This window comes from Biomphalaria glabrata, chromosome 15, assembly GCF_947242115.1.
Source record: "Biomphalaria glabrata chromosome 15, xgBioGlab47.1, whole genome shotgun sequence".
Classification (NCBI taxonomy): Eukaryota; Metazoa; Mollusca; class Gastropoda; family Planorbidae; genus Biomphalaria; species Biomphalaria glabrata.
The window spans coordinates 18,023,711-18,038,649 of record NC_074725.1 but is presented as its reverse complement, the minus strand read 5'-3'; the positions used below and the strand labels follow the sequence as shown (position 1 = coordinate 18,038,649).

Below are 14,939 nucleotides of genomic sequence, written 5' to 3'. Positions count from 1 at the left end.
AGAATTGTGTTAGCTTATAGCCTTATAGCCATAATATACTAAAAGTATAACATATATAGTAATAGTCTTTGAAGTAATCGATAAAGTCTCTGTAATTAGCCAGCACTGGTCTGCTCCACTAATCGAAATGGTTTCAACATTTCTTGCGCGGCGACCGAATCACTATTATTATTGCAATCATTATTAGTAGTAGTATTCGTATTATTGAAATTAAGAATCTGAGGTATCGATCTAACCCAGCTTCCTCTGATTGCCAGATGAATGTTAAAGATCTTTTTTTTCCTTCTGTGGCTGTCAGTGCTGCCAGGAAGCGCTGGACAGATTTAACTGTTTTAGAGGAGTGTGGGTTGTCTGTAGGGCGTGGGGAGTGTGGGTTGTCTGTGGGGGCGTGGGAGGGGTGTGTGGGGGACGAAGGTGAGGGGAATGACCTGCTGATGACGACGAATGGGAATCTTAACCGAGCCGACTCCCTTAGTTATGTAGTGAGAATCGGAGAGTGCATGATTTAGATCTCTTTCTCTCATTCTCTCTCTCTTTTTCGCTCACTTTCTCTCTGTCTCTCTCTCTGTGTCTCTCTTTCTCTCTCCCTTTCTCTCTCTGACTCTATCTCTGTCTCTCTCACTCTCTTTCTCTCTCTGTTTGTCTCTCTTTCTCTCTCCCCTTCTCTCTCTGACTCTATCTCTCTGTCTCTCTCACTCTCTCTCTCTGCCTGGCTGTATCTGTCTTCCTCTCTCTTTGTCTCTCTATTCATCTCTTTCTGGCTCAAGAAAAACTGGTCGCCCCCACCTCCGTTACATAGATGTAATAAAACGTGACCTCAAATCAGTGAACATCAATACTGACCATTGGGAAGACATAGCTCTAGACCGCACCAGATGGAGAGGGACAGTGACCAAGAAAGCTATGGACAGTGAAAGAACATGGGTCTCAGCTCAGGAAGAAAAACGTACAATATGAAAATTAGCCAGCTCCTCTACAACCGAAATGAAAGCCACCTTAACCTGCGATATTTGTGGACGGGAGTGTCTCTCCAAAATGGGGCTCCACAGCCACACGAGGAAGTGCGCGAGATGAACCATAGTCGTTCTACGACTGAGGGAGGCCAACAACATCTCTCTCTGACTCTATCTCTCTGTCTCTGTCACTCTCTCTCTGCCTGGCTGTCTCTGTCTTCCTCTCTCTTTGTCTCTCTATTCAACTCTCTATCTCTCTGAATCTCTCTCTCGTTTCCCCTCTTCCTATCTCCTCATTTCTCTCTGTCTTTCTGTCTTCTCTCTTTCTCTACTTTCTCTGTGTCTCTGTGTGTGTGTCTCTCTCTCTCTCTTTCTTTGTTATGCTCTGTCTGTCTGTCTCTGTCTCTCTTTTATATCTCTCTATCTAGTTTCACTATCAATGCGCTTGTTTCCTAACTTTATTGTTCCAGTTACCTGTTTGCTGTTATCAGTATTTTCAGCTTCTCCTTGTAGCGGTAGTGATGGAAGACAAATGAAACCAACATTCGGACAAGTGCTGGAAATTTAGAATATTGTGATCTGTAGCATTTATTTGTGTTGTAGAGAACATCTGTAACTATTAACTTTATTTTGTAACAGATTTGTTTTTTGTTTGCTGGATATTTCAAAGAATGTGAGCAGGTATAACTCACAAACGTAATTAAACTGAGAAAACGAGAGGATTTTTTTAGTTCATGTAATTTACAAAGAAAATATAAAGAAACTAAAGCATAGAGTCATTTAAGGATAGATAAAGAAGGGAAAAAAGAACAAGAAAAGTAAAGAGTGGAAGGGCAATAGAGAGAAAATGAAAGATGAGAAGTAACAGAGGTAGATTAAGAAGTGAGAAAGAAAGAAAGGGAGGCAGTTACGTGTATGGTGATTGTTGGAATGTGCCAACTTGTCTCTTCAGAAATGCTTATAGCGTAATCAATATGGTCGCCAGCGACGTGCATTCCAACCTCAAGTCATATAAGATGTTAAAAGTGATTTGTATTCAAACCCCAAGTCCTATACGGTGCTTGCCTTCCGAAACGAAGGGTCACGGTTTTGAATCTCGGTGTAGACTGGGATCTTCAGCCGAGGGATTTTTTTTTATCCAACTAACTCTAAGGGTACCTGACATAATTTGGGGAAAGTAAAGGTGGTTGGTCGTTGTGCTGGCCACATGACACACTCGTTAACATATGACCTTTTCATCATCTGCCCCATAGATCTCAAGGTCTGAAAGGGGAACTTTACTTTTTTTCTCTTACATCTTATATCGCAAGGTCTGAAAAAGGGAACAATGTTATTTAGTAGTCAAGTTCTTATAATTGGTACTAATAACACTGTAAATTAACACTGATTCCAGATGTCTGCACCTGAAAACAAATCAATCCTGTTTAATTTAGACCAACCTAAGAAAAAACGTAGAATCAGATTTTAATTTCTCCAATAATTTGTAATTCATTTATTTCTCCTTTCTCTTCCCTGCAGTTGTTCTACTTCTGATGGATCTCGCTGACCAACTGACCTTTCTCGCCGTCGCCTCCTCACTGGCCATGACCAGAGACCACGCCTTCTTCACATTTACCAAATCACCCTACGACGTGACGTACATGAGCTTGGTTGGCATGAAAGCGGACGTGACGTCACAGCCACAATTCTTTAACGACTCCAGCTCCGACAAAGTCAACATTTTCAGCAGCGTCTTCGTCATCGCCCCGTCATTTCCCGCAGACAGCTCCCGAAACAGTACGCCCGTGTTCAGGAGAAAGCGCCACCTTGTTGAGAAAGCCATCCCCTTCCCAGAAACACCTTCCAGCAGACAATTTGAAAAGCAAACGACCAGTTTAAAATTCGTCTCGGAAACTCTGAGACAAAAGAGAATCCGAACGATTTCGAGGACGCCCTCAGGGGAAACACGCCCATGTGTAAATAGCAGAAGTGTTGAGAAAATGTTCAATATTGAAACGGATACTGAACATTCTGTTATTTCTAGGACGTTCCATTCAGAACTTAGACCAACCGTGAGCTCTTCCAATTCCAAAAACTCTCCGGCGTATTTACCCTCTGTTCAAACAGAAGTGAAAAGCGCTTTTTCGTCTTTCGTGCTGGCGCGAAACACGGCTCCAACTCAGGGCAGGCATGACCTAGATTTTTTTTCTGTACAAAGTGTGGATCTCCAAAATAAAAATAATAATTTCCCTCCTCGGACCACAACCGAGACCCTTCAACGAAACATCGAAGCAGCAACAAAGGCGAAGGTTGACGAGGACGCCGATTCTCTCATCTTCGCTAGCGAGGAACACTTTTTCGGGAATTCCCTAATGGGCCATCGTCTGCTCGCTTCAGAATCATCTTTCAAATTACGCATCAAGCGAGATCTCGAGAGTTTTAAGCCCAGCGACCTGGACGTCAAGGCTGTGTACGACGTGGTCTACGCGGTTGCGTACTCCGTATACAAACATCTCGAGACGTCAGCCACAACGGAAATACCGCAAGGGCAGACCTTTATTCAAGCCGTTCGGAATATTTCTTTTTCGGGAAACTCCGGTGAATTCATCATCGATAAAGACGCGAGTGTTCATTACGACTTTATCGTTTACGACTTTAATGAGAAGTCCAAAGTTCTGGAACGTCGAATCTTTTACGCGGCCACGTCGCCGTTTGATTGGACCTTTGAGTCCATTGGGGAGATCTCTTGGCCTGAGGAGATCATCCTTGAGCCAGATCTCTGCTTCAAGCAGTTACCAAACTGTAATGACGGTAAGCTATATGTATTATCAAGCTAAATAAATTAGCAAAAAAATATATTAAAAAATATATGCACTGAAGGATATAATACTTCAGCATTAGTATGTTAGCACAAATAGATTCATATGTTTTAAATAATGATTACTTGGACTGGCAAAAAGAGGAACTAGGCTTGACCTATTTTTTTTCTTTCAGACCATGCGGTCTATAGGGCAGATGATGTTAAGGCCATCTGTTTCTTTAGCCAATGGTCCACGAGCAGTGCGTCATGTGGCCAGCGAAACGACCAAGCGCCTTTACCCCCCCCCATAACTAAAGTTCTGTACCCATTAGAGTTGGTTGGACTTAGGGGCACCCTAAAAATTTCAATTTTTTTCGAGATTCGAATCCAGGACCCCAGGTTCGGAAGCCAAGCGCTTAACCATCAGCCATCGCGCCCCGAGGTTTAACCATTGATAGCCTATATCACGGTAGATACAGTCATACACAGACGTCATTCCCTCAAGATGTCCCCTTGACGGACTTCATTCTCAACAATCGACGCAATCACTCAATACCAAATGACCTAATGGTCAACAGTCTCCCTACTCTTTCTTCTTGACTCCCTCTATTGTCTACTCCACGGGTTACGTTCAAGTGACTCCCTAACAAAGTCCCCACAGTTGAGGAGACGATTCATTTAAAAGTCTTTTATTTTACTTCATCCATCTCTTATTTTTAATGATTCTAATATCGTCTTCTAATTAGTACACGTAACAAGGAAACACCATAGCTCCTGGACACGCGCCATTTGTTTGTCAAACCTTTCATTCCTAAATGTAATGGAGAAAATAAAAGCAAGTGTTCTATACATTCTACAAATAGGCGTGGCCAGATTGTAGAACTTTGCAAAAGAAATACAAATGTAGCATTCAGTGGAAACACGACTTTGAATCAGGGAACGGACAGAACAGTGTAAGCCAAGAGATGTTTCCGGAATCATTACGACTGGAGGTTACAGTAGTACAAAGCTATTCTGATGTTTCACTTCGGTCTACGTTTTTTAAACGTAGCACTTAAAAAAATAACAAAAAAAAAACAACAACATGAAAAAACTGAAATTCAGGCCACGGGACTATTATGGCTTCTTTAAAGATATTGTTACGATCTCTCTCTGTCCTAATCAGGCCTTCTGTAAACAGTGCTAAACACAACACAACACATCATCACATTAAGAATTTGACAACAAGAGCTATAAATAATCTGGTACTTTAATACTGGTCAAATCAAACAGCCAATACTAGGCACAATTGGCAACACAATCAACTACTACAACGTTAGACTGTATATCACTGTAGTACTGACCTCAACTCATCAACTCTTTAGTGTCTCTTCCTGGACTCGTACGTTTCACTGGAGGACTGCATCAGGACCGACTTCATGGCTAACTAACAGTCCCGGTCTCAACGCTCTCCGGTCTTGAACTGCCGCTTTTTTACCCACTTTTGTCTCTGGTCTGCGCAGGCCTATGATCAGATGACCATAACACTCGTCATATTTGCGTGCAAAGTTCATACCAGTACTGTCCTTTGTCGATCGACAGCCCTTGACCTGTGTGATTGGCCTGAGTCATGTGTGTCAGTAGGCCGCACACATATTAACCCTTTTGCACCGCCAATAGGGTTATAATAATATATATTGCTCTATTTTCGATTGGAAATGTCCCGAAACGATCTACGGAAACTTAGATAAAACCCCACATTCAATCTAGTCTGCAGTTAAAATTATTTGATTAGTGTGTTTCTACTCGGTTATATAGCGGTTGGCTACATACTGTATTTAGTTGGCAGGTAGTATTTTAACAGCATAATGTGTATAGAATTCAGTGATGCCCAACCTGATTCTATCTGCGGGCTATTTTAATTTCCAACACTATTGTCGCGGGCAACATGATGGAAAAGATACAAAAAAATGTAGCTAATGAAATTGACTTAAAACTCCTTTATTTGAGATCCGAGGATCTAGTACCTACACTGAATTATTGGGATATAGTTGAATGTTCTTTGTACGCTTCAGAAAATTGCGTAAGTTCTGTTTCTGTTTTGTTGTTATTGGTTTTGAATACAGCCACACTTTATCAAAACAAACATGTTGGCAAGCATGGTATAATGTTCTAGTAGAATCTATATTCATGAACACACTAATGCCTTGGTACGAAACCATTAGGCCTAACGTAGGTAAAGATACATTTTCAACATTGTTTTAGGTTGGGGGGGGGATTTTCTATATTTTGTGACGACATTTCGGCGGGCCAGAAGGAAGCACGTCACGGGCCGGATCTGGCTCGCGGACCGTTTTTTGGGGCTTCTACTAGGCTGGATGTTTCTCGGTCGCAGTCCGTATTTTACTGGCAGACTGACTATAAGTTACAGGCTGTATATGGACTCTAGGCTGTATCTAGATGGCAGTCTATATCACTAAGGAGTTGTTATTTGTAGCATCCTTGGTGACTAATTGTATCAGACGATAGAGCATTGTTTATAAGAGACATCATTGTTTCCTGCGAAATATTGTGCAACCTACTTCTAGTGCTCTAATTATGTCTAACAACAAGAGATGAGAAATATCGCCTTTGTGACTGCACGAATCACATCTTTTAAAAAAGTTGTTCTTTTTACTATCTTTGACATGTATGATATTTCGATGCATCAGCTTGATATTCACTTTGCTTTGAGAAAAAAGGAGGTGGAGCTAACAGAGAGAGAAAGAGAATGGAGAAGAGAAAAAGAGGAGAGAGAAGAGAGAGAAAGAGGAGAGAGAGGGGAGAGAAAAGACGGAGGAAGACAGAGAGAGAGAGAGAGAGAGAGAAGGAAAAGAGATAGAGAGAAGGAGGAGATAAAGAAGAGAGATAGAGAAGAGAAAGAAGAGAGATAGAGAAGAGAGAGAAGAGAGAGAAAAAGGAGAGAGGGGAGAATAGAGAGAAGACAGAGGAAGACAGAGAAGAGAGAGAGATAAAAGGAGGAGAGATAGAGAAGAGAGAGAGAAAGAGGAGAGAGAGAGGGGAGAGACAGGAAGACAGAGAAGGAGGAGAGATAGAGAAGAGAGAGAAGAGAAAGAGGAGATTGAGAGGGTAGAGAGAAGACAGAGGAAGGTAGAGAAGAGAGAGATAGAAAAAGGTGAAAGAAAGGAGGCAGTGAAAGATAGAAAAAAAGAAGAAAGAGAGGTGAGAGATAGAAAGTAGAGACAGAGGGGAGAGGAGAGAGAAGAGGAGAAAGGTAAGAAAGAGAGGAGACAGACAGAAGACAGGGGGAAAAGGAGAGACGTGGAGAGACGAGGAGAGAGAGGGGGGAGACAAGAGAGATGAGAGAAGAGAAAGAGGAGACAGAGAAGAGAGAAGACGACAGAGGATAAAGAGGAGAGAGAGAGGGAGAAAGAGAGGAGAGAAAAAGGTGAAAGAAAGGGAGGCAGTGAAAGATAGATAAAAAAGAAGAAAGAGGTGAGAGATAGAAAGTAGAGGGAAGGGAGAGAGAGAAGAGGAGAAAGGTTAGAAAGAGAGGAGACAGAGAGAAGACAGGGAAAGAAGGAGAGACGGGGGACACGAGGAGAGAGAGGGGGGAGACGATCGAGATGAGAGAAAAGAAAGTGGAGACAGAGAAGAGAGAAGACGACAGAGGATAAAGAGGAGAGAGAGAGAGGGAGAAAGAGAGGATAGAGACAGAGACATAATGAGAGAGAGAGAGAGAGAGAAAAGATAGAGTAAGTGACTAAATGCATCATTGTTGTTTACTTAATATTTAACAGTCCCCCTCACTCAAGAACGGTAACTCCATTACGACCACCAATACATCAGTACTTGCCCGTAAAGCTGTAGGGGAAGACGATAATTCCCAGTTTTATGTGGAAAAAACGAGAAATTGTGTCGCATTGACATCCGGTCTAATGTATCGGCTTGACCACCACCCATTATCAACACGCTAATCCAAGCAACAAAACAAGCCTGGTTGATAGCTACCACTTCCCTCCCCGCCTCCAATGGTGTTTGTCTCCTCACCCTGTCTCACCCATCCATCACGAACGTCTAGACTTCCAACGCCACTTTTAGTTTTACATAGATCTATATGTTTTGAAATTTTGAACAGCTTTCATCCACCCATAAGATCGATTTCGTTTCAATGGGCTTCCTGGTCGTGCGGTCTGCTCGCTGGACTTTGTCTCGATGGTCCCAGGTTCATACCCTACCCGCTGCCATCCCCGGGAAGTAAATTATCTTCAACTCTGAAGGAACATCCGGAACATGTATAAAAAAAAAACACCTTAACAAACATTTTACAAACATATTTTAAGCTAACCCTTTGCAGAGAAAAGAAATTCTTTGGCCAATAATGAAGGCCGTACAAAGAAATTGTAAAATGAAATTAACGCTCGTTCAAGGTTTTAACACAATACCATTTAAGGAAATTAGAGTTAGTACAGTACTTTAAACAAGAACTTTGACAAGACCTGCACAATAAACAATGTCAAGGAATCTCAATTGAAATTCAAAATTGTCAACTAAATAAAAAGTTGCACACGGAAGAGCTTACAAAACAAAATCTGTTTGCGGTGTTAAAGCATTACGAGCATAACATAAGCTTAAAACAAGGTTACAAAACAGTTTGTCTGCAACCTTGAACTTGTGAACTCGATTTCTGTAGTTGAAGTGTACCAATCAGTTATTTGGTATTCATATTTGTTGAAGTTAAACAACAACTTTATTACTTGCACTAAACTTTGTGAATCTTGAAGGATGTAACTGTGTATATGTCAGTGATTCTCAAATTGTTAAAGATTAACATTGGGCTTGGGGGATATGTTAACTTACGTCCTTCGTTGACCACTGCCCAAAATAATCATCTGGTAATAGTTTCTGAGCTATTTGCTGATGAGATACCACCATGGAGAGAGCTAGCAGGTGGCGGAATGAGAACCACTTCATGACCTTTCCGAAAATCATACGAAAAGCAAATAGCTATTAATGTGAACACTCTTCGTGTTATTTTGTTTTCTACAACTTTATAATTTTGTGTTCATTTGTTTTTCCAATTGTCTGTCCAGGTCTTAAAGTGCCCTATATTGCTGCTATTGTCATCTCGGCCATTGTTCTGGTTGTCGTTGGGATAGCAGCTGCATTTATCTTCAGGTAACAATTTTTGTTATTTTATTTATCAAACTTTAAACCCACCTCTGTATCACACATAAACGAATAGTTTAATTTTATTTCTCTTCCCTTCAACCACCTGGTCATGTGACCTAGAGCAGTGATGCCAAGTCTAAATACCACGTGCCATATCCGGCCATTGAAGCGATACAATCCTATCCTTTGGATGAAATCTCTGACAACAAAGAGCTCACAGAGGCTCGATTTCTTTGTACTTTTATTGTACCACACATGATCCGTCCAGGGCTGGCCAAAGGCTTAGACAAACTAGGCAGCCTCCTAGGATTTCCTCTTATTATTTAGAGAAGAAATGGCGAAACTTGTCCTCAGTCTATATGCTGGAGTAAACTAGGTTTTTAATAAAGTGCCTAATTTTATTTCTTTCGCTGTTTATTTTTTTTTTTCTATTTCATTTGGGGTCACAAAATTCACTTCGCCTTGGGCCTACATTTATCTAAGGCCGACCCTGAACTTCCGACATTCTCTCTCCATTCCGTCCTGTCTTTTTAGAAACTCTTACAATGACAAGCTGGTCCATTCTTTGATATATTCCTCTTCTTCTTTGCCACACTGCTCCCTGCAGAATAGTCTTGACGAGTCCAGAGAACCTCTTGATATGGACAGACAGTTTTAGTTTCTGTTTTGTTTTTTATTTTGACAGTGATCAGCAGGTCATCGCGGGACCCAATCGCCATTGCGATACTGTATCGGGTTCGCTCATTTGAGCTGCTGTCTTTGTGTGTGTGTGTGTGTGTGTTTACTACTCTATGTAAATATCTCTTCCAGATGATGAATTATCCGTTTCATATGCTATTCTATATATAATCTACTAATCGTGTAGATGCCTTCTGAGTTTGAAGTCGATAGTAAGTTTTATTTTAATTGTTAACCGGTTATCTATGGGAAATAACTCCACTCTTTCACCTATATCTTATCTTCTTATCTTATATAATACAGACGTTACTTCAAAAAAGAAGATGATTACGTCCTACGCGTCATGCATTTAGTCATGCATATTAACCAATGACTTAAATTCTACCAAGTCACTGGTTTTCCTGGCTAGCTCAGGCAACCCATTCCATGCTCTAATAGCACTAGGGAAGAAGGAGTATTTGTACAAATTTGTCCTAGCATATGGGACGAGGAATGTGCCTTTATCTTTGTGTCTTTCAGAGTATTTTATTAAATTTTGTTTTTGTATTTGAAGATTATGGTTCAGTGTTTTATGTATGATTGCTACTTTACTTTTGAGCCTTCTGTCCTGAAGGCTTTCTAAATATAGTGATTTTACTAAAGGTGTTACTCTAGTCAAATGTGAATATTCGTTTGTTATGAATCTCACTGCTCTATTTTGTGTCTGTTCCAGTTTCTTAATGTTTTCTTGAGTTGAGGGGTCCCAAACGGAGGATGCATATTCTATTATTGGCCTAACCAAGGTTAAATAACATTTTAGTTTTATGTTCTTATTTGATTTATAGAAATTTCTTTTAATAAATCCTAATGCTTTGTTTGATTCTTTTGTAGTTTCATCAATATGTGGATTCCATGACAGTTTTTCATTTATCATAATATAGGTATTTTGCGTTTTTAGTCTGTGTTACTGGTTTGCCATGAATAAGATAAGTGGAATTAATTTGTTTTAGTTTTTTGTTACTCTTAACAACTGAAATTTTTCTGGGTGGAAAGACATGCTCCAATTTGATTCCCATTTCTGTAATTCATCTAATTCTCTTTGTAAAATATCTGTGTCTTGTGTTGTTTTTATTGTTCTATATATTATGCAATTGTCTGCAAATATTCTGACTTTTGTTCCTGAAGTAATGCTATTTGGTAAATCATTTATGTAAATTAAAAATAGTAGTGGACCCAAGACTGTTCCTTGAGGTACACCTGAGTTTACTGTTATTGGTGTTGATTTAGAGCCATTTATTATTACAGTTTGTTCTCTCCCTATCAGAAAATCTTTAATCCACTGATCCACTGATATCTCTCAATAATGTAAAATTTATATCCCTTTTCAGATATCCAACAAAATAATTAATTATCAATAATTAATTGACTAATTGGTTAGTCTTTCATTGATTTCTGTATTGTCTTTGTCAATGAATAATTGTGCCTAGTTTCAACTTGATCCGAGAATGGATATGGGAGAAATAACGTAAAATAATTTTTTTACTCGACAGACAGAAAGATAGACAAACAGACAGACAGAAAGATAGACAAACAGACAGACAGAAAGATAGACAAACAGACAGACAGAAAGATAGACAAACAGACAGACAGAAAGATAGACAAACAGACAGACAGAAAGATAGACAAACAGACAGACAGAAAGATAGACAAACAGACAGACAGAAAGATAGACAAACAGACAGACAGAAAGATAGACAGACAGACAGACAGAAAGATAGACAAACAGACAGACAGAAAGATAGACAAACAGACAGACAGAAAGAGCTAGTTAATACAAGCTTTTGAAAAACGGTTAAGTGTTGAATTTTTTCTAATCTAAAGTCTTCACTACAAACAGTGTCAGCTTAGACACGGAAAACATTTTTAAAAAATACTTCTACTTTCAGTAGGTCCAGCTTTTTCATTGACCACCACCCTCCACACCCCCCTTCATCTACTACAAATCCGTGAGTAGACAAATAATTCTAGCGGACAATAGTTCCTCAAGCCAATTGGTCACAGAGTGGCTTTTACGTGGTCAGAAAATGGATTGTTAACTGACGGCTGGGCTGCAAAGAAAGAAAGAAACTAGTTCCTGAAAGAGAGAGAGAGAGAGAGAAAAGTAACAACAAAAAAAAGAAATAGACTGGGAAGAATAACTAAGCTGGATGCCATTCTACTAATGAGAAACCACGGTCTCTTTATATACCCATAAAACTGAATGGTGCTGACTCATAACATTTTGTTATTTTATCCAAAACCTAACCATTGACGTACTAATGTAGAGCCAGCTCTTTAGTGAGACTGTGAAGCCATACACGGATGGCTCTTACAGAATTCCGTTTATACAAGGATGTTCCGAAATAAAGAGGATTTTTAAATAGCACAGTGACTGTAAGCTAACAATTCAGTTTTAGTGAAGTTTTTGGCGCCAAAGTGATAAAATGTTATACCGAGATCTAGTCTGCTACTTTTTAAAACACTCGTTTGCTTAAAAAAACAACAACATATACCTATTTAGTTTTCTTTTTATGTGCTATTTAAGTCAATGAACTAATTTCTGCACTCTTAAAATAAAGACACTTCAAATCTCCGATGAAGTCAAAAATCTTATGTCAACAAAGTTATAAGCTGTTACTTAGTTCAATAAGCGTAAACTAACAAGATTCTATAATGTATTATGTTCTCGTAATTGGCTTATGTAATAATATTCTTATCTCTACAGCTCTACTATAACAGCCATGGCTCATTGGCTTTACTAATCTGTTGTAACAGATTGTTGTAACCCTGCCTTGCACCAGTGCTTGAGGTGCGCACTAGCGCACTAGTGAACGTAAACAGTAGGACACTAGGATAGAGAGAAGAACTGTGCATCAGGGATTGTGAAGAGTCTGAATGTTTGGGAAACTAAGAGGCCAACTTTTGTGCTGCCTGAAGGTTGTAGTAGGGACCTGGAGCGAAGCGGGGAAGGCTTTCGTTGGTCCACATTCGGGTTAAGTAGCAAAGGACTGGTATAGTTAGTAGTAAGACTCTGAGGAAGCTGAAGGAAGAATCATCATGTTATGTGTTTACCCTAGTGAATAAACACACCTATTATTTCCTGTTTAACTGTGTTGAGTTGCATGCCATTTCGTTGAGTGCTTACCCAAGAGTGACAACACTATATTTTTAATAGCGACGTTTAATTGCTTTGAACCATAAGCCCTTTTTTTGTTTAAGTAGCGACAATTATATATTGCTCCTTCTGTCTCGGAAGACAATGCATGCTCCCAGAGGGCTTTCGGTTTCTTCTTGAGTCCATGCAGAATCTGATGTATCTAAACAAGACAATTCTGGAGCGTCAAAGTTTGCCATAGTTCTAGCATGTGAATGCATCCCTTTTATCTGATAGGGCATCCTTCTTTGTCATTCACTTATCTAAGTCAGCTTCAGTCCTTTGCGCTCGGAAAGTTTCTTACCAGGACGCACATGGCTTAAATTATGCCGATGTGCTAAAAACTCAAAATATCAAAAATATAAATATAAAAAAAAAACCTCCCTCCACACTGTCAGATCTTGCGCGAATTTCTCCCACACGCTTTAATTGATGCCTGTAGTCATCAGATCTCGCTTGCAGTCAGCGCTGTAGGTTAGTCTTGGGCATCCATTGGGTGTGACTCCTTACGCAAGCTCAACATAGAGGATGTCCATCAAACAAATATTAAACTTTGCTGAAATGTAAATGTTTTCCTATAAAAGAAAATGTCATACTTTAAAATTAAAATTAATCGTATGCTTATTGAATAACAGATTTGTTTCGTAACCAAAGCAGTAACACTTTTTATTTGTTGGCTGTTAATATTGGTCTCTTGCCCACTCTAGAGAATGTTCCAGTGACCTCAATCTTCAGATTAAGAGACACAATCGTCATCTTCTGGGCCTTCCTTTTCCCCAAAAAACTTCCCCTTCCCGGCCATTTTTTGTTTTTTGGTTGTACACACTAACCAGGTCGAAACGAGTGCAAAGTTTCTCCAGATGGACATGCTAACGAGGAAAAATGCCAAAGGACATTTCTAAGTCCTCTTGGTCAACGACTGCTAGATGTTTAAAAATTAACATTTGGTACGGGGGTCTCCTAAACTGTGTCAATCAATAACCACTAATATTTACTTGTCGACAACCACGGCGATTGCAGCAGCCAGCAAGATGAGAACCACTGATTGTAGAGCCTTTCAGCGACAGTACCAAAAATTCAAATATGTCGGGGATTTAGCCCATGATCTAAAATAAACATGGAGATGATTGGAACGTGTAAGATAGGACATTTCAGTCTGAGTAGAGGAATACTTGACCATTCATGCCATTAAATATTGAGGTTAAATCTTGTATGCCGATGGTTCTTCAACTTTGAAGGTACTTAAATTACTGGGCTTGGGTAAACCAAACAAATTCCTGTAAAAAATTGGCTGTGCTCTCAAAAACAATATGCTTCAAAGGTCCTTTGCATAAATTTTAACTTAAGATTTCAGTCAGAAAATGTTATTGCTCAGTTCTCTTCTAAATAATTACACTAATGGCAGACCACTAAACTCAGAATACCACTGACCACTAACACCAGACTTATATACTGACCACGTATCCCATGATAACACAACCCACTAACACTGAAACCCTTTAGTCTACTGCACTAACAACATACTAAAATAGGTCAAGGTCTTGAGTTAACAAAATATTCAAGACACCCATGACATTTTTTGTCTCAGCTTAGTCACGGAAAACATTTAAAAAAAAAGACTTCTACTTTCAGTAGGTCCAGATTTTTTCAATGACTTCCATCCTCCACACCCCCCTTCAACTACTACAAATCCGTGAGTAGACAAATAATTCTAGCGGACAATAGTTCCTCAAGCCTATTGGTCACAGAGTGGCTTTTACGTGAATTTATAAAGGCAATTACAATAACCTAAATATAAGCAAGATTATAAAGAGAGTTTGTGTTATCACATAAACTCAAAGGCAACCCCCAATGTATTCCACCCATTGGCAAGAAATATCGAATGAATTCGTATTCTTATTTCGCTTGTCTAAATTTTAAAAAAATTATGTCAAAGAATAATTTTTTTTCACTTAAAAAGATATTGGACAATCTTTTATCTATAACTTTTAACTGGCCAGATCTTGTCTGTTTCAAATCTAGGAAATTATTCTGCGCGGTCTAGTAAAAAAAAATTTCCTCATGGCCCCAATCCACCAATCACTGACTCCGAGTTAGCTCGATGTCCTAACAATAACACTCGGGGTGTGATTCTAGGGAAAACTCGGATCGCTCATTGTGGACATTTCTCCTCAAATATGTCGGAGATTTAGCCCATGATCTAAAA

General features: G+C 39.5%; 1 protein-coding gene across 1 annotated transcript in view; it reads left to right on the top strand.

Annotated features, from left to right (window-relative positions):
• The window catches only part of LOC106062536 (uncharacterized), a 237,360-nt gene that overhangs the window by 122,379 nt on the left and 100,042 nt on the right, over positions 1-14,939 (top strand). The window contains exons 3-4 of the mRNA XM_056012798.1: positions 2,472-3,743; positions 8,805-8,889. Of these exons, the coding sequence (XP_055868773.1) occupies positions 2,472-3,743; positions 8,805-8,889 (1,357 nt within the window). The remainder of the gene's footprint in view (positions 1-2,471; positions 3,744-8,804; positions 8,890-14,939) is intronic.